Below are 20,370 nucleotides of genomic sequence, written 5' to 3'. Positions count from 1 at the left end.
TTATGTCTTTAAGTTAAAACATATTTGTCTAAAATCTATCTAAGTCTAACATTTTATTGACGAAACTCATCTGGTGAACATCCTTTAAAATTATTTAAAAAAATAAAAAAATTTTGAGATCTGGCTAATTGTATTGATTCAATGTTGCTTAACTTGTATGATTGTCGTTAAAACTTCGTTAACTATATTGACAATTTTCTGCAGTTGATAATTGTCTATGTTATGGACATTTAACTTGTTTTCGTTGTTGCTGGAGTAACATTTATACAAATGTATTGGCATTAACTTTATATTGTCAATACGAGAATATTGTTCATGAACAAACTTGTTGATGAAACACTTTCTAATGTGATATAGAATTTAAAATGTTCTCGTATGTTCCAAAATGGGCTTGTTGGTATATCTGTAATGAAAGATAAAAAATTATGTTTATGGTTTTGATTATAATTGTGTATAACTTCTTATTGGAAGAATTGTCACTTACTTTTCTTTCTGCTGCGTAATTGTCTAGTGTTACTCCTAGCCTCTTGAGAACTACTTGTTGTTCTGTTTTCACTCCTTGTATTATATGAGTGAGTGTGGATGAGTTTACGTTTTGGCGGGGAGTGGAAAGGGGAAGTTAAGGTAGGCGGTGCATTGATATCTGCAGTAGATTGTGGAGGAGATTGTCTAGGAGAAGTAAGGGGAGGAGTTGAGTTTGTTTGCGTCAATAAGCCATTAACTTTTGTCGGATTAAAATGTTTATAGAATTTATTTGTATCAGATTTAAGCATTTGTATTAGTTCCGGTAATTGTACTAAGATGGGGTTCTTTATTTCAATTATTCATTTAGGTTTTAATTTTTGTTGTATTGCTGATCTAAATGAATGTATATGTTTTCCAATTCTGTCATTTCTTTTCCTTTTTCTACTCTTCTTAAAATTTTTAAATCCCCTTCAATAGTTGTAAAACTGTGTCCAGTTTCTAGCATGTGTACACCCATTGCAGAATGTTTCTTGTGTTTGGCTGCATTTGCATGTTCGAGATATCTTATCATAAAGCTTCGGCCAGTTTGGCAAACATACGAAAAATTGCATTCTGCGCACGCGAGCCTATATATTCCAGATCCTTGATATTGATTACTATTTATATTAACTTTATTGTGGTTGAAGAAAATATTTCGGTTCGTGTTTTGGGTTTTGAAGGCAATGTTAATATCTTGTTTTTTGATAGTATTAGTGATTTGGGATATAGCTGGGTTAGTAAATGTAAAAGTTGCAAATTTGGATTTCTTATTTTTATCTGCGATAAGACTAGTGGCCAATTTTATTTTCACCTTATTAATGATCTTGTTAACCATTTCTATTTTATAACCATTATTGAGTGCCAGGTCCTTCATGAAATTAAGTTCTTTCTTTAAACTCTTACTTGTTAGTGGAATTTTTAGGGCTCTATAAACCAAACTCAAAAATGCTGCCTGTTTGTGAGAATTGGGGTGGAGTGACTCGTTTTTAATCGTTTTTAATCCCACTCCCCGCCAAAACGTAAACTCATCCACACTCACTCATATAATACAAGGAGTGAAAACAGAACAACAACAAGTAGTTCTCAAGAGGCTAGGAGTAACACTAGACAATTACGCAGCAGAAAGAAAAGTAAGTGACAATTCTTCCAATAAGAAGTTATACACAATTATAATCAAAACCATAAACATAATTTTTTATCTTTCATTACAGATATACCAACAAGCCCATTTTGGAACATACGAGAACATTTTAAATTCTATATCACATTAGAAAGTGTTTCATCAACAAGTTTGTTCATGAACAATATTCTCGTATTGACAATATAAAGTTAATGCCAATACATTTGTATAAATGTTACTCCAGCAACAACGAAATCAAGTTAAATGTCCATAACATAGACAATTATCAACTGCAGAAAATTGTCAATATAGTTAACGAAGTTTTAACGACAATCATACAAGTTAAGCAATATTGAATCAATACAATTAGCCAGATCTCAAATTTTTTTTATTTTTTAAATAATTTTAAAGGATGAGTTTCGTCAATAAAATGTTAGACTTAGATAGATTTTAGACAAATATGTTTTAACTTAAAGACATAATTTTATTGTTATATGACTTGTAAAATATTATAAGATTTGTCAATTAGGTTTATAGGCATAATCTTAATCCAAAAGAATTGTTTCATGATCTTATATAACCTTAAGTAAATAATAATTGGCTGATGATGCTCACGAAAAAGGAGCGAAACATGTACCATATCAACATCTTAATAAATATGTAAGTTTATATTAAGTTTTTATTGTATTGAATAGGTGGTAATTAACAAAATTATAAGAATTTGTATCACAAGTAGATCTTCAATACGGACAAAGAAAATGAAATTTATAACCTGCAATTTTTAATGCATGTCGGTGAATTCACATATAGACTGCCCCAGGAAAAATGAAGTAAGAACAAAATTTATTAAAGACCTCTGTGCATGCCAAACTATTTCTTTCATTGCAACTCCCATGGTTCATTGGGGATATGTCCCATCATGTTTCAGGCATCCATAAAGGTGGATATCCAGACAATGTTCTGAACTGGCGACCTATGTCAGTCTGCTCCATATTACGGAGAATTGTTGAAAGAGTGATAGATAAAATACTCAGGAAAACTGCTGTACTCAGTCCTTGCCTGGGAACTTCTATTAAGTCATCTATGTAGACAGGTAAACGTCTGAAAAGCTTTTAATAATGTATCCCATGAGCATATAGAATAAACTTTAGGCATCATTCCTGTTTCACCAAAACTTAGAATGTTAATTATTAGTCTCCTTAAGGAAAATTCAACCAGCATACAAATTAATGGAACAACTAGAACCAGACAAATTCATATCAAGACAGGCATAGCTCAAGGTGCTCCTCTCTCTCTCCTGTACTAATCAATTTAGCAGTCGATCAGGTTCTTAGAGAACAAAGTGAAAGAGAAATAACTGAGGAGTGGGATATAACTTAATCCCGGGCATGGAAAATCTGGGGCTGTTGCTTTTGTCGATGATTTGATGCTTCTGTATAAAAACAAAAGCAACAGCTGAACATCTTACAGATCTAGTAACAAATTTTATTTTATTTTATTATTTTTTTTTTTTTTTGCTAGGGGCTTTACGTCGCGCCGACACAGATAGGTCTTATGGCGACGGTGGGATAGGAAAGGCCTAGGAGTTGGAAGGAAGCGGCCGTGGCCTTAATTAAGGTACAGCCCCAGCATTTGCCTGGTGTGAAAATGGGAAACCACGGAAAACCATTTTCAGGGCTGCCAATAGTGGGATTCGAACCTACTATCTCCCAGATGCAAGCTCACAGCCGCGCGCCTGTACGCACACGGCCAACTCGCCCGGTAACAACTTCTTTAGCCAAGATTGGAATCAAAATGAGTAGTATGAAGAGTAAGGCCTTATTGATGCTTAAAGGTTAGCTGATCTACTCTGCTGTCACAACTCAGTATGGGAACATAATCAAGTGCATTTTACTGAATGAAACAATACAGTACCTTGGGATAACATACCTAGACAAAATTACAATCCCTCTGCAGTAGTCAATCAGCTTACAAGGAATTTGAACCAGCTGGTTTGTTCACCACTTCGCATTCTGTATCAAAAGCTAAATATACTCACCATATATACTAGCCATGCCAGTATGCACCTCTTAAAAAACTGACACTGAAATGTATTTGTGATATAGGAGTTCCTTGTAAGAATTTAATGGATTACTTACTGATGCCCAAGATGCAATGTTTTATGCACCACACAGTCTTAGAAGATTTGGAATTTTCAAAGCTCAGTGGAAGACCTCATTTAACATATGAATGTTTTATAAAGGCTGATGCGTATTAGAAGCTCATACATTGGAGCCACTAGAGAGCTCCATACTGAAACTGTCCATTGCCTTGAACGCTTGCCGCTTAGCAAGGAATAAGTTGAACATCTCAAAAACCCTGGTGCACATTACCATACCAGGGTAAGCAAGTAATATTCTTTTCTCTCTGGAAGAACGGAAAGGCTTGGTTCAGAAATAAGAGAGGTATTTAATGCGGAGAAACGGGAAGCAATTAAAATGAACTGTAATGTCATCCCAGTTCAGTCTCTCCTGGGAAGGAGCCTTAATACATCCCATAGTAGAAGATGTGATGAGTTTGAAACCGTACCTCATGTATTAGGGTTCTGTTGTAAGAGAGAACTGATGAAAATCACTCGGCACAATACACTTCGCACACTTATTGCTCAAAGCCTCCAGGAACAACAGCACTTGGAGATGTATGAAGAAGTAGGATGTCTTCCAGAAATGGATCCACAAGATGAGCTGATATTGTTGCCATCGACCAGGAGAAAGGTGTGGGTATGGTGGTTGATCCAACTATAAGATTTGAGGAAAATGTACAGCAACCTCGATAAGTGTGTGAGGAGAAAAAGGATATATTTGAACCATGTAATGAGGATTTCAAAAAGAAGTATGAGATTACAAATTGGGAAGTCATTGGTCTTGTAATTGGCACTAGAGGTTCAACTTTTAAGCAGATGCTCGTAATAATACCAGGTACCATTATCCTGACCACAATGGACTCTGTGTTGAAAAATTCATTAGAAATTGTTAGACACCATTTGTACTCCGTAACCTGAAATACCATGTATCATGCGCGCACGCACGTGGAAATGTGGCTTGTAGTTGATGGATGTTTATCTCATACATACATCTTCAGTGTACGCTTTTATGTGCCTTGTAGCATTCAGTCTGCAAGCCTCTATGAATTACTAAGTGCTTCCATAATCATCTATCTGTAACCAGCTCTGTAGCCTCATAGTTCCATACCTCGTAAACTGACTGCCTTGGTTACCCTCAACGTCTCTTAGTTGGTTAAGAAATTGTTTTCAATGTTATTTAGGAATATGTTCGGTATTGTTCCTGATATTCGTGAGCCCATGGTTAATCCTCCGTTTTGACAGTAGATTATGTCTGTGAATGCAAAGTTGTTTTGGCTAAAGGTTATTCTTATAAGGTTATATACGATTTTCTGTAAAAGTCAGGAAAGATACCACACTCGCACAAAAGCACATTAAAATTGGTATGAAACAGCAATCAGGTTTGTTCAACACTTTTTGCAAATGCTTTCCACAGAATGGCTTACTATTTTCTATATCTGATAGTCTAGGGCTCGGAAGTTGAATACCTATAAATTGCCTAAAAAGGACCTGTAAAAATGTCAAGAAAAGAACTGAAAACTGGAAAAAAGGACGTAAAAATACGATCCAAGTTATTTTAGTTTTAACTTCATATTTAATGAAGGAATTTAATGTTTTAAAATGTAAAATTCTGGTTGTATGCAACCTACAGTGCAAAAATATATGAGTGAAATACTTCTTCTTTCAGACAGGATATATTTTTAGATGAATGTAATTTAAAGTAATTAAAAAAAAAAAAAAAAAAAAAGATTTCTGTGATTGTTAAAAACGTACTCTCAGAATTTCAAATGAAATGTTCTTTCCACCTAGAGTGAATTCAGCGAACCTGCAATGGACATCCTAGAGTAAGAAATTGAAACTAGTATAACTGGAATCATATTTGGCTTAACCACTCCAGGGTTACAGAAATTGGAATTGGGAAATCTTACCTCAGTTGGCTTTTAGTACATCACAGTAGTCATCTCCAGGTTCTTAGGTGTGAAGGATTGTCTGTTTTCAGACAGCACATTGCAGAACATCAATAAACTCCTCAACATCAATGGATGTTAAGGGTTCATACTTGAAGCAAGTGAGATCTCCCTCTTCAAAAACACATAAAAATTTTCTCCTCTTAATATTTCACTTATCTTGCACTTAAATTGATATCCTTGATTTTTCTTCAAGCATTAGTTTCATATTTCATTTTCATTTCATTTTCCATCGTACTACAGAAAAGATATTAACTTTACGTTCTTTACATTCTCAAGTGTTAACTGTATAAAGAGACTGTAGGAATTTTGAAGTGATAACTTTATAAAGAGACTGTAGGAATTTTGAAATGATAACATTTTAGAGAGACTATAGGATTATTAATTTTCAAAGTGAAGTGATATTTATATTCACGTAATATTTTGCATTATTTCTCAAGATGAACTCTATGAACTTGATAAAAGGAATTATTAATTTTGAATTTTATTTATTACAAACATTCATTGAAAATTTATGATATTGCTGGAGTCGGGCAACTTTAAATTCAACAGAAGATATTTAAATTTGATTTTCTATTTTCGAATTTGAAATAATAGAGGAATTATTCATTCTATCTAGAAGTTGAATAAACTTAAGATTTTAAAGTACCATCTATTATTTTGCACTGTGAGTACCATTCTCTCTACCTGCTCCTAAGAACTGAACACCCCTTACTTAACTCTCATGCCCCTTTTCCTTTGACTTTTCCTGGTACAGTATATTATGGTGGGCTTCATCTTTGGACACTTGAGGAAAAAAAAGGACTTTTCCTGAACTTCCGAGCCCTAGTGATCACGCATATTAAGTTTCATTCTTAAAAATTGTAATAGCACCACTCCAAAGGCTTCTGTGGCAAACATTTTCTTTTTTTACTTCAAATGGCATCAGGTATAAAGACTATATAAACTGTCTTTACGATGCACATACACTTAAGAAAATGGAAATTGCAACACCATGAAGGCATTGGTTGTTTGTGTTGATTTCCAAGATATGGAACGATGCCATGTAGGTATGTAAATGATCAAAGTTTCAGACCCATTGGATGGGATTGTTGCTACAGGTCTCCCCACATGATTGGTCGTGGAGGAATCAACTCCAGTGTACGGACTCTGGTGTAGCGTAGTTGACTTGCAGTTTGTGCAGTGAAGTGTTCCCCGTCAAACATGCCTCGACGACGGAGAAGAGCACGCTATCAACAACTGTCGCCGTTTGAGAGGGCTCGGATAATTGGGCTGTGTGAGGTTGGATTATCGCTAAGGACTGTCGCTGCACGTGTTGGCCGACAGGCATCTACGGTACAACGTGTATGGCAGCAGTGGTCAAATGAAGGTACTCACACTCGTAGACCTGGCACAAGCCCAGCGCGACAGACAACTGTGAGAGAGGATTGTCGCATTATTCGGATGGCCCGGGTGGAACCCCATGCAACAGCAGCGCAAATTCGAGCAGCTGTGGCATCCCACGTTACACAACAAATAGTTGGTAATCGCCTGCGTGCAGCTAGCTTACGAGCCCGTGTCCCTGCAGAAGATGTTCCATTGACCCCACAACAGCGACTTGTAAGGCTGGCCTGGTTTCGAGAAAGATCAACATGGGTCGATGAATGGCATAGGGTTGTCTTTAGTGATGAATCACACTTCTGTCTTGCCAGCAGTGATCGCCGGAATCATGTGCGCCGACGTACCGGGGAGAGGGGCCGCCCCAATCTTATTGTCGAGAGGCACACAGGGCCAACACCAAGCATTATGGTCTGGGGATCTATTGGCTTTAATGTGAAATCACAATTAGTGCTTATTGAGGGCACTATGACTGCTCGACAGTACGTTGATAGGGTACTCAATCCAGTAGTTGTCCCTATAATGGCGAACATTGCTAATGGGATGTTTCAGTAGGACAATGCCCGGGTTCACACTGCACGCATCTCCAGAGAAGCTCTCCATGACATCACAACCTTAGAATGGTCCGCCAGATCCCCGGACCTCAGTCCTATTGAGCATCTGTGGGACATGATGGTTCGACAACTGGCCAACCATCCTCAGCCACCCACAACTCGGGAACAACTGACCCGTGCAGTGCAGCAAGCATGGGCCACAATTCCTCAGGAAGCGATCCAGGGCCTTATTGACTCTATGCCTTGACGAATTCATCAATGTATTGCAGCTCGTGGTGGACACATTCTGTATTGATTGTTGTCCAAGCTTTTGGTCAGAGGGACCTGAAAGTGTAATCATCGAATCACAACCGAACGCTCGTCCTGCATGTTCAGTTGCAGCAATGTAGCACCACGCCTTCTGGGTGTTGTAATTTCCATTTTCTTCAGTGCCCTATGTAGAATACTAATAATCTTTTCACTATAAATTTACGTGAGAACAGCCTTCTTTAAATTTAACCAGACGCAAGAGTATATAACTTAACCTCTTAAATCAGTTATGCACACTGCTATATCTTCGGAAGAAGTTTCACATTTTTATTTTATATCAGTACCTTGTATTAAAATGAAGCAACTGTTTACTTCGGTCTTTATTTCTAAGGAGTTAACAACAGCTGTTAGTGCACTTATTTGTGCGCTTATTGCAAAAATATGTTCTCCCAGTGTTTGTTTACACCAGTCGGAGATGTGATGAATTATTAATGGATGTCGACAGCACCTGGAGAGCATGTTTTAATGTTGTGGGGAGCTTTTTCGTTCATGTAGTGAGGAATTGATACGAAGATGATACATCACATTCAGCATACACACTGGAGTGGAGTGTATGAATATTGATAACTCTAAAACTAATGTGGCCAAATATGTTCGTAATAACGGATGAATCAGTGAAAGGGTTCTCATTGTAACTGAAGAATACTGCACAGATTAATATACGAATTTCCAAAGGCCATAATAATATTATCATTACTATGGGTTCTCTTCTACTGTACTACAGCGGCCGCAGTTAGATGCGTATGTGAGCATGACATCCCACTTTAACACTAAGCGCCAGTGCTCTAAATTCCTCTTCTGCTTGGAATCATCCTTAGCAAGCATGTGACGTCTTTTTCATAGGTTTTTAATGTCCCATAACCATGACTAACAGAAATTACTTGAGAATTTTAACATTTCCTTATGCTAAATCCAGGTTCTGCCCTAATGTGAATTACTTTAAATCGAATATAAAATTACATTGCTCTTGTGGAATAATTTTCAGAATTTGAAATTTCTTCCATTAAATGTGTTTACGCTAAGTCAAGGTCATACAAAAATATGGGTTACACTGTATGTGGAGTAACAGGATCGACCAAAAAGGAAATGGAATGATAAAGTTGAAACAGCCATCAAACAGAGAAACCAAGCAAAACAGATGCTAAATTTAAAGAGAAAAAAAAAAATCTCCGAGACCAAGTAAGCCAAGAAGTTAGTAGATTACAGGAACGTTGTAGAACAATGAAACAAACAAGGAAGGGTAGTGAGAGAAGGGAAAGAGAAAACATGGAATGAGATTCTGGATACATTGGAAAAAGACAGTACGGAAAATAGGAAATTATTGTACAGGGTAGTATAAAACAGGTAATGAGCATGAGAATAAGGCAATAGAAAGGGAAAATGGAACCTTAGTATGAAAAGTGGATGAAATCAGGAGCAAATTTAAGGCCTTTTTTGATAAGCTCTTACATGGAGTAACAAGCGCTACCTACATCAAACAGTTAGGAACCATGTATTAGTAACAAGTGAAGTAGAAGCATAGAACCACCAATTACATGGTTGGGAATAGAAAAGTTCTTGAAAAATATGATGAAAGGGAAAGCAGATATATATTGCCAGCAGCAGCAATTCCAACAGTCCAGTGGTTATGTAGACTCCTCAACAGACTATGGCAGGAAAACATTATTCCAAAAGACAGGAAGAAGGGTGTAATCATACCGCTTTTAAAGAAGGGTAGTAATGGAAATGTGCCAACTACCGTGGCATTATGCTGCTCTTCTCATGGTCTCAATCTTCTGGAAAACAATCATAGAGAGTAGGTTAAGAGGAACTGTACAGGATGGTGCATGAATAGTTGACACATTTGAAAAACAAATATAAAATGCAACTTATGTACTATGTTGTTCAAATTTCATGCAGACCTTCCCTGTTTTATGGAAATAACTGTAGAGGTGCTGTTTTGTCTCCGAATGCCTGCATTCCAGTGAGTTTTCTGCCATAGCTGACCACGGCCGACTCTCAGTTCAGCAGTGCGCCAAAACAGTTATCTTTTATTGCAAATCGAGAAGTGTTACGGCGACACAAAGGAAATTTTGAGCTGTATTTCAGACTAGGTGGGCACCAGCAAGGAATACCATCCTTCGCTTATACAGAAACTTTCAAGAATAAGGCAGTGTGAAGGAAGAAAAGCGACCACATGCACCAGCAGCTTGGTCTCCTGAAAGCATCACTGTGCTGAGGGGCACCATGCAGCGCAGCCCACACAAGTCAACACAGCGAGCTTCAAGAGAAAGTGGAATATCGTGCCATTCAATTCAAAGAATATTACATATTGACCTTCAATTTTACCCGTACGAAATAACTGTACTACACAAGCTAATAGATCTTCACAGGCAGAAGAGATTGCAGTACGCCTTATGGACTCAAGATAAATACTTGGTTCTCTGATGCTTATTTTTATCTCAACGGGGCAGTTAATAAACAAAATGTGTAGTTTAGGGCTACAGAAAAACCAGATATTTTTCATGAAAAAACCACGTATGGAGATAAAGTGAGTGCGTGGGTAGCTCTGTCAAGTCATGTTTTAATTGGACCATTTTTCTTCAGTCAGACAGTTAATGCACAGCAATACAAGGACATCCTGGAGAATGAATTCATCCCTCAACTTCTCGTTGCAGAACTCCCCATACGCAGTGGTTTATGCAAGATGGGGCAACACCTCGCACAGCTAACAATGTTCTTGAGTTTTTGAGGGAAGTATTTGGTGATCGTGTAATGCCTCATTGATACTCACAGTACAACAATAATGGCGGATTCTTTTCGCCTCCTTTAAGCCCAGATTTAAATCCTTGTGATTTCTTTTTATGGGGCTCTTTGAAAGAAAAACTCTTCGCTACAAGACCTCAAAGCTGCATGGAAATGCGTGCTTGGATTATGCAGCTCTGCAGTGAAATTCATGAAGACTTGTGCTGCAAAGTCGTCAGAAACATGCATACCCATCTCGAAGACGTTGTCCACCGCAATGGAGGCCACATTGAACATGTGATGTAGCTAAATGTATTTCCAGGGTCCAAGCTGCCTTTGCCTAAAATTTTATTAGTGTTCTATGAAAATTAAAGTTGTTATTCTAAAATTAAACGTGTTAGCTATTTGTGTGCCACCCTTTAGAAGCTTTATTGGAAGAGGAACAATATGGTTTTATGCATGGAAGAACAAGTACAATCCGTATTATTGCTGTCGGGGTGTTAATGGAGAAGCATTGGGAAAGACGGAAACCACGATTTCTACTATTCCCAGACACCGAAAGGGCTTATGACCGCATACCAAGGAAGTGTATCTGGAAATGCCTGAAAGAGCTGAAGGTTCATGGCAATGTTATTGCAAAAGTGAAGATGCTGTATGAAAAAAAAGCAGAAGTTGTGTGCAAGTGGGTTGCGGACTGTCCAAATGGTTTGAAAAGAAAAGAGAAGTACAGCAAGGCAGGGCTTTGTCCTATTTATCATTGTGATGGATGCCATAATAAAGGTTAAAAAGGAAGGGCAACAGGACTTGCAAGCTTTTGTCTTTTGCAGATGACATGGAGGTCTGGGAGAAAACTGAAACGGATATGGAGGAAAGGCTGCAGCGATGAAGTCGAGAGTATGAGATACATCATTTAAATATCAGCAAGGCGAAGATGGTGTGATGAAGATGCATAGGGGAAATGATGAACCACAAATCATATTTAATAACATCAAGCTGAACAGTGTTCTAAAGTTTAACCTTGGGAGAAGGTTACTAGAGAGGAGTGGTCCATGGACAAAGATGGAGGGGGGCTCGTATACCACACCTGGGTGGAGTCAGTGATGATGATGATGATTATTAATATTACAAGTGAAATATTGTAAGTTTGCAGTGCATCCAATACTCGCCTATATTATGGTATAAAATACAAATAAACACAACAGCTTAACACGTTCAGTACCTGCTTCTGAGCGGGACACTTGAATGCCTGGACCAGCCATTTTCATGCCCGGCCCTCTTGACATGGATCACTTAATACAATTTACAATTACTCCTAAACTATAAATGTTAGAAAAATAATACTTTGTGCTTACCTCTAGGAAATATTTAGGGTGTGATATCTGGTGTCACAGGTTTCAAAATACGTCTAATTCTATACAGCATATCTATATTTTCGTCATAATGATTATTGTCACCGAAGTGAAGAAATGAAAGTATATGAAGGAAGCGTATTCGGAACATTGTTTTAGAAAATATCGGAGTATGAAAAAAAGGATCTTCGGTCCAGTACATTTTTATATCAGGATTTTGGACTAATCGGTTTCCACGATTGCATGATCGAATTCTTTGTGAAAGACCGGGGCGCCGCACTTATCACTTGACTCGCGTATAGATTGGTCTGCTCACACACAGACTGACAAAATTCGTCATTCATGAAAATACTCATGTAACTCAAACTATCCTGCTTATTTTCTATTTGAACGTTTATACTTGAATTCTCTGTAAATGGTGGAACGGGTGGACAATAACTAGGATGATATGTATCAGGCACTTCACCTTCCTCTATAGGCCTATCGGATTCGGGAATCGGAATTTCCTCGTCACTCTCACTTTCACTATCTGAGTCTATTTCAAGAATAAGTTCATCACCAGAATAATCGTTGTGAACAATATCTAATAATTAATCTTCCGTAAGAAACTTTGTTTTATAAGCCGTTATACTACACTCGGTAAGAATGACATGCATTGCATTGGAATCTCAAGTACCGTCTCGAGGAAGTGCTGAGATATTCCCGGTAAAACAGCTAAGATAAACATGAGCCCACTCAATGCGAGGTTTATCTCAAAAAGGTCAACCAACTTCCTGCTACAACCAGTAATGCCGACTAAGGTGTAAGAATGCATAGATGACGAATATAAACAGCATTGCTTAGCGCGGAACATTAAACGTCTTACGCCGTTCACGGTCCGCAATGAGTTAAAAAAGTAATTGTTATATTTTCAGCAGGATTGTAATGTTTGTGGGATGAATGAAAAGAAAAAAAAAAAAATTTTCAGTCTCCCTCAACTTTCGAAAACACATTTGGGCACTCTGTACAATGCAGTATAACTTGATTAACCTGTTGTAGTCCTAAAATGATGAGAATTGTTTACAATCCTAAACTGATTTTATTAATTCTTTGACTTGCATTGCTAGATTGTTTAAAGTTAAAAATTTCATGATTGTTCTGTATTGAATAGAGAAATATACAATATTAAATCGAAGGAAGGATCCACCTTTCAATACTCCGTTGTTAAGTTGAATCAAATAGAAGTTACAAGCTGTTCATTTGGGACCAGTTTCAACACATTTGAAGTGTCATCATCAGCCAATTAGCAAAGCAGTGCAAAAATTAAGTCATAAAGGTCTAAAAACAACTAACACAATGATCACAGGCAAAAAATTAACACTATTTCATACCGAAGCAGTTGAAGTTGATGTTCATAACACAATGATCACAGTCAACTAGATTTGTTTCGGCACGAAATAGTGGTGTTCTTTTTACTCTTTTGAACCTTGGTCCCTTTCGGACTCAACTGTGCATTGGAGCACTACCCCCACTTTTGTGAAGGTTAATAACAGTGATGAGGGAGTTATGGTTGGCGGACTAATAAGTGACTTGGAACTTTACTTGTGTCCTGAGATGAACATTATTTCGAAGTGGGTTTTTGCAGCCTGATCCTTGCCTGTTCTATCATACCTTTACCTGTGTTTTTTTTCCTTATCCTTTTCCTTTGCTCTCTTTCTTCTTGTGTTTTACTATTATCACTTCCCATTCTCCTTTCTATTATAAGAAATTGTAATGGTACAAAATGGTTAATCGTGGTCTGCGAATCTGATTGGTATTCTTTCCCTTCAATTGTTTAATATGGTGCCAATCTTGCTGTTTGAAGCATAGTGAATTCTGTTCGGGGGATTAATATAATGATAATATGCTTATTGTATTTTGACATCCCAATGCTTAGGGAATGTTTCATTCCACTTGAGTAAAAATTAATTGGACACCCTTTTCTAAGATATCTTTGTGGAACCTACTTCCTATGATGTCCATATCATTGTGATAAATTGGATCTAGTCATCTGTTTCATGGTTTCATGAGTCTTCAGCCACAATGTCACCCTCGGTTTCAGATGAACAACAATATGTAATCGAGAAATAGGGAGAATTACGCATAACTTCAGACCAGGAACTGTATTGTGTTCATTATTAGCTTGGCTCAGTTTTACCCTTGTCTAAATTGACAATTCCTTTGCCTCTATTATCAAGAGAAGGTTAGCCTTGATGAGTGCCAACTTCTACATCTGTGAATGTAGGAACGTACTGTTGTTTCAGGACTTTATTGAAGAAAGGTCCATATGGAGGACGTCCAGTTCTTAAACGAGTACTAATTGTTACACCGAGTAGTCTACTGCAGAACTGGCAGAAGGAATTTTCTAGATGGCTGGGAATGGAGAGGCTGCAAGTATTCGCGGTTGAACAGGTAAAAGATCATAACATTTTTACCTTAATCTTTATATTTTTTATGATACCTATCTAAATAAAATTGATTTAACTAAAGAGCCATTTTACTCTTTTCGATAGAACAGATGAGAGAGGTTATCGTCAATGAATGGTTTCATGAGTTGAAAAAGAGAAACCGGGGGAGGGAGTGCATTAAAGAGCATGCAGAATGATGGAGCGGCATAGAACTGTATAATGGAGATCAATTCAGAAGTAGTATAGGAGATATTCAAGACGTCACTATGATTGAATCTAAATAATCATGGGCAGGTTCAGCTTTATCGTACTTTACGTTACTGCCACGTGCTTTCATAGAAGATCGGTTTAACATGCCGTATTAAACGTTTGAATACAGTCTGACTCATTGGCTGAATGGTCAGCGTTAAGGCCTTCGGTTCAGAGGGTCCCAGGATCAATTCCCGGCCAGGTCGGAGATTTTAATCACCTCTGATTAATTCTTCTGGCCAGGGGACTGGAGGTTCTCCTCTCCTCTTCGCTTGAAATCGTGTTTGAACTGGTCTAACTAAAAGATGCGTAACAATATTAACGGTAAATTATAGAAGAACTGTACCTAGAACCATTGTGCAGAACATATTTTAAATATTTAATTTCTCGCGTACTTTTACTGTATGAGGTATGATAATAGAGATACTAACAAGTTTAGAGTTTTATTGGCGAGTCATCAATGAGCATCACTGACAGAGATATTGTTTAGTTGTTACTATAATGAGTTAAGTAGCAATGGTGTTAGTTGTTATTATGGTGGTTTTTATAAGATTCAAAACTATGTAACCATGTGCCACTACTGTTCAGGAAGATAATGAACATGACCATCGAAATGAGAAGGGGAAAACTTGAGGGAACAATCACTTGAGGAATGAAGGAGAAAGGAATAATAAATGGTGGGGGATGAATGACTCTCTAGGCCTTGGATGTTTCGATGTCACCAAGCCGCAAGGAAACAAAATGAGATGGTTTACAATGTCCTAAGCCCGTAAAGCTTATTGACATTAATACTGCCTCATTATTCAAGTCATATAGAGATAGGAACATGAAAATGAAAACACAAAATGAGAGGTCAGGGTAGGAAGAGGGAGCAGTAGAAAGAGATGAGGACAAACGTGAAAACAAAAAAGCAACACGGACAATCTCCACATCTTCATACACTGCCATCTTCAAATCATGTCATGTAGAAGGCAGTTGCTAGTAAATGGTGATACTTCTGAAATTCTGAACAGAAGCAAGAGTGAATATGAGTCAGAAATGTCAGATTGTGAAAAACTGTTTTTTGCTAGTGGTGATAATGATGTTGCAGATCCAAGAAAAGCCACAGTAAATCAGAAAATTCTGAAAGTGATGAATGCGATATGTTGCAGCTGGATTTGAGTACAAAAACAAAAGGTGAAGGATAGAAACAGATGAGGAAAGGTGCCAGCCTACAAAAATAATAATTTCCTTATTTAGCCAATATGAATGCAATATATGTCGTGTGACCCACGTAAATTAAGTACTAATTCTGGGCATACAAAGGACAAGAAAATATGTCTGCCATTGGGTTAATGAAGAGCATTGATTCAACATGTGGTAGATCAGTGATGTAGAGTTTAAAAGAACATCAGTGCTTCATTTTATTTCGTATATTTATTAATACAGATGAGGATAATTCATTTCAAACTTATGAATCTACATAATTATGTTCTTGTATTGGAATGACATTCAAGAAGTATACCTTTTCCTGTTGATAAAAATAAATTACTCTTACTTTAATGGAAGCAGGTAAGACAGCTAATCATTATCATAATTTTATCACTATTATTGGTGCAAAAAGTATATGAATTCAAGTTTGGTGCTGAATATCTGGTGACCTGCGAGGTCTACTTTCACAAAATAAACTTCAAAATTTAATTTTCTTTTATTTAACCTCTTAACTGGGGAGTTTCCACTGAGAAACAAATATTCATAGCGGGGAATATATGTTGACTGAAAACGAATTAATTTGTCATGCCTGTTATCATTATATTGGTGACGAGTTACCTTGTCACGCCCATACTCTTCCGTGAATGACGAAGGAACATGTCCCACCCATTATGCGCTCCCGCAAATGAGAAAAGAACTTGTCCTGTCCATTAGGCGTGCATGCCTTTGCAGAATACGAGTTATTTAGTCCTGCCTGTTTTGACATAAATATGTCTTATGGTCGGTGATCTTATGAAAATTGTGCTCCGGAAGTAAGCGTCACAAAATGTGTGATGGTAGAGAAACTCTAGCAACCATGCAGGCCATGTCTTATGACTGGTGGTCATCTGACATTAGCTGCTGTTGATGACCGTTGGCCATGACCGAGAGACATATTTATGATCATTTGATTTTTGCAAAGGGAAAAGTGTTTTCTTTTGATATGCATTTGGTAATTCAAACCATAATTCAGTATTTGATTCAACTTCTTGCAACGACATTATGATACTACATCTGACACAAAGTCATTGGCGGCGGCAGCCGATACTCATATCTGAGTTTTCGTTTCTCGCCTGTAGTTCCATTATCCTTAGTCCACATGATGAAGGTGGCGCTGATGGCTTACCAGACCAATTCTTCCATGAAAACATGCAGCCACACATGTTGCATCCGATGGAATGTGGAGAATATGGCAGTGTTTGACGTAGCTTCTTTCTCTGGTGAGTTTCCTCTTCCTGTCTTCGACGTTCTTGCTCAAACTGTGCAACTGCAGCTAAGATGGTAACACACCAGTGAGTGTGATCCAAAGTGAGAGTATGCCAAGTATTTGGGTTTATATATCTACTCTTCTCATGGTCTGCTTAAGTTGGTCTTTATATCGCCTCAGAGGAGCCGGTGCTGAGTTCACCATACAGGATTTGCCAAGGGAGTCTGCTGTCACTCATATGATGCATTTGGCCTGCCCATCTAAGCCGATGAACAACAATGGAGGCTTCGATACTGTTTAGCTTTGCTTTCTCGAGAACTGCTATATTAGTTATATTGTCATCCCATTTGATGTTCATGATAGATCTAAGTTTCTGTTGATGGAAACGTTCCATTTTCTTGATGTCCTGGCGATATAGGGTCTTGGTTTCACACCCGTATAGTAACGTAGAAATAACAACAGTTTGGTACACCATTACATTGTTGGGTGCGATTGTGAATGGTCGGCTGTTGAGAGTGCTCTTGCATTATCGTAGTGATAAAGTAGTTAAAACCTATTGAAATTAAATTTTGTGGGTTGTGGTGGTGGTGGTGGTGGTGGTGGTGGTGGTTGTTGCTGTTGGTTTTTTTACTGTGATCCATTTAGATATTGGTGTTCAGTGCTTGTTGGTACAAATTGGGAGTAGTGCTATTTATTTGAATTTTATAATAAGTAGTTCAGTTGGTGTTCAGTAGATTATGTTTTCTAGGTTAAGTAGGGTAGCTAGGTGTACTTTGTTTCGAATTTAGGTTTAGGTAATAACATTAACTCTTTTTTTAAAACTCTTTTTTAATATCTGTAGGTTTGTTGATATAATACTTACAAAGGCAGATTATCATGAGGAGTTGTAACTTCCGCGGATTTTCTGGTAGTTCGTATAGATATCCATTCAAACTATCACAAAAGTGATAATTTATTCAATTAAATAACACAATACGCCTGTAAACTTTGATTTAAAAAGAAGTTAAATAGAACACACAGTATTTCACTGGATAATTACTCAACAGTCTTTGGATTGTTGATGTTTGCTGCATTCCAACGAGATCAAAGAGAATATTGTTGCTGAGTAATCAAATACATGAATCAGCTGATTATTGTATTCCGATAATTTGTAGACATTGCACCTTCGTTTATTCGAGTACAAATTAATAATTAAATTCCTATATCTCAATAATATTGCAGTTCAAATTCCTGGCGTAGTTTTGACAGAAATTGTTGTTGACAACCTCTTCTTATTCAGCATTTAAGAACACTTTTACTCTCCATCCCGCATAGTAGGGAAAATAATAGTAATCCACCAGCTGTAAAAAAAATTAACTACATTTCAGTTGAGAATTGTAGTGTAAATAAGGTGTATTTTGATAGTATTGACGCAAGTGTGATAAACGGATATAACTTGAAAACAGTATTCTCTCACCCATGGGTAAATAATGCAAGTATCGAGCTTGAATTATTATTATTATTATTATTATTATTATTATTATTATTATTATTATTATTATTATTACACTGACTGACAGAGCAAATGCAACACCAAGAAGGAGTGGTCAGAACTTTATGCCAATTGCAGGGTAGACTGACGTCACTGAGGTATGCTCATGATGTGAAATGCGCCGCTGTGCTGCGCACGTAGCGAACGATAAATGGGACACGGCGTTGGCGAATGGCCCACTTCGTACCGTGATTTCTTAGCCGACAGTCATTGTAGAACGTGTTGTCGTGTGCCACAGGACACGTGTATAGCTAAGAATGCCAGGCCGCCGTCACCGGAGGCATTTCCAGCAGACAGACGACTTTACGAGGGGTATGGTGATCGGGCTAAGAAGGGCAGGTTGGTCGCTTCGTCAAATCGCAGCCGATACCCATAGGGATGTGTCCACGGTGCAGCGCTTGTGGCGAAGATGGTTGGCGCAGGGACATGTGGCACGTGCGAGGGGTCCAGGCGCAGCCCGAGTGACGTCAGCACGCGAGGATCGGCGCATCCGCCGCCAAGCGGTGGCAGCCCCGCACGCCACGTCAACCGCCATTCTTCAGCATGTGCAAGACACCCTGGCTGTTCCAATATCGACCAGAACAATTTCCCGTCGATTGGTTGAAGGAGGCCTGCACTCCCGGCGTCCGCTCAGAAGACTACCATTGACTCCACAGCATAGACGTGCACGCCTGGCATGGTGCCGGGCTAGAGCGACTTGGATGAGGGAATGGCGGAACGTCGTGTTCTCCGATGAGTCACGCTTCTGTTCTGTCAGTGATAGTCACCGCAGACGAGTGTGGCGTCGGCGTGGAGAAAGGTCAAATCCGGCAGTAACTGTGGAGCGCCCTACCGCTAGACAACGCGGCATAATGGTTTGGGGCGCTATTGCGTATGATTCCACGTCACCCCTAGTGCGTATTCAAGGCACGTTAAATGCCCACCGCTACGTGCAGCATGTGCTGCGGCCGGTGGCACTCCCGTACCTTCAGGGGCTGCCCAATGCTCTGTTTCAGCAGGATAATGCCCGCCCACACACTGCTCGCATCTCCCAACAGGCTCTACGAGGTGTACAGATGCTTCCGTGGCCAGCGTACTCTCCGGATCTCTCACCAATCGAACACGTGTGGGATCTCATTGGACGCCGTTTGCAAACTCTGCCCCAGCCTCGTACGGACGACCAACTGTGGCAAATGGTTGACAGAGAATGGAGAACCATCCCTCAGGACACCATCCGCACTCTTATTGACTCTGTACCTCGACGTGTTTCTGCGTGCATCGCCGCTCGCGGTGGTCCTACATCCTACTGAGTCGATGCCGTGCGCATTGTGTAACCTGCATATCGGTTTGAAATAAACATCAATTATTCGTCCGTGCCGTCTCTGTTTTTTTCCCAACTTTCATCCCTTTCGAACCACTCCTTCTAGGTGTTGCATTTGCTCTGTCAGTCAGTCTATTATTATTATTATTATTATTATTATTATTATTATTATTATTATTATTATTATTACGACTTGTGATGTACATCCACTTATTAGTATAATTATTAGTTTACGATGGCATTATTTGTGAGGTTATGTCATGAAACATTTGCTGTATACAGATATTTATATGAGTTTAGTTAATGTAAGAACCTGTAATTAATATTATATAATTTATTATTACCTGTATTAATGATTTGTAATCCACTACAGAATTGTGAAACTTACTGTAACATCCAGATGAGAACTCTGTAGAATATTT

The 20,370-nt window shown here is 38.3% G+C and overlaps 1 protein-coding gene across 1 annotated transcript in view; it reads left to right on the top strand.

Moving 5' to 3' along the window:
- Positions 1–20,370, top strand: part of LOC136869107 (DNA repair and recombination protein RAD54B) — a 329,880-nt gene that overhangs the window by 125,583 nt on the left and 183,927 nt on the right. Inside the window, exon 8 of the mRNA XM_068227115.1 lies at positions 14,288–14,435. Within this exon, the coding sequence (XP_068083216.1) occupies positions 14,288–14,435 (148 nt within the window). The remainder of the gene's footprint in view (positions 1–14,287; positions 14,436–20,370) is intronic.

Source organism: Anabrus simplex, chromosome 1, assembly GCF_040414725.1.
Source record: "Anabrus simplex isolate iqAnaSimp1 chromosome 1, ASM4041472v1, whole genome shotgun sequence".
Taxonomy (NCBI): Eukaryota; Metazoa; Arthropoda; class Insecta; order Orthoptera; family Tettigoniidae; genus Anabrus; species Anabrus simplex.
This window is presented reverse-complemented; position numbering and strand designations above follow the sequence as displayed.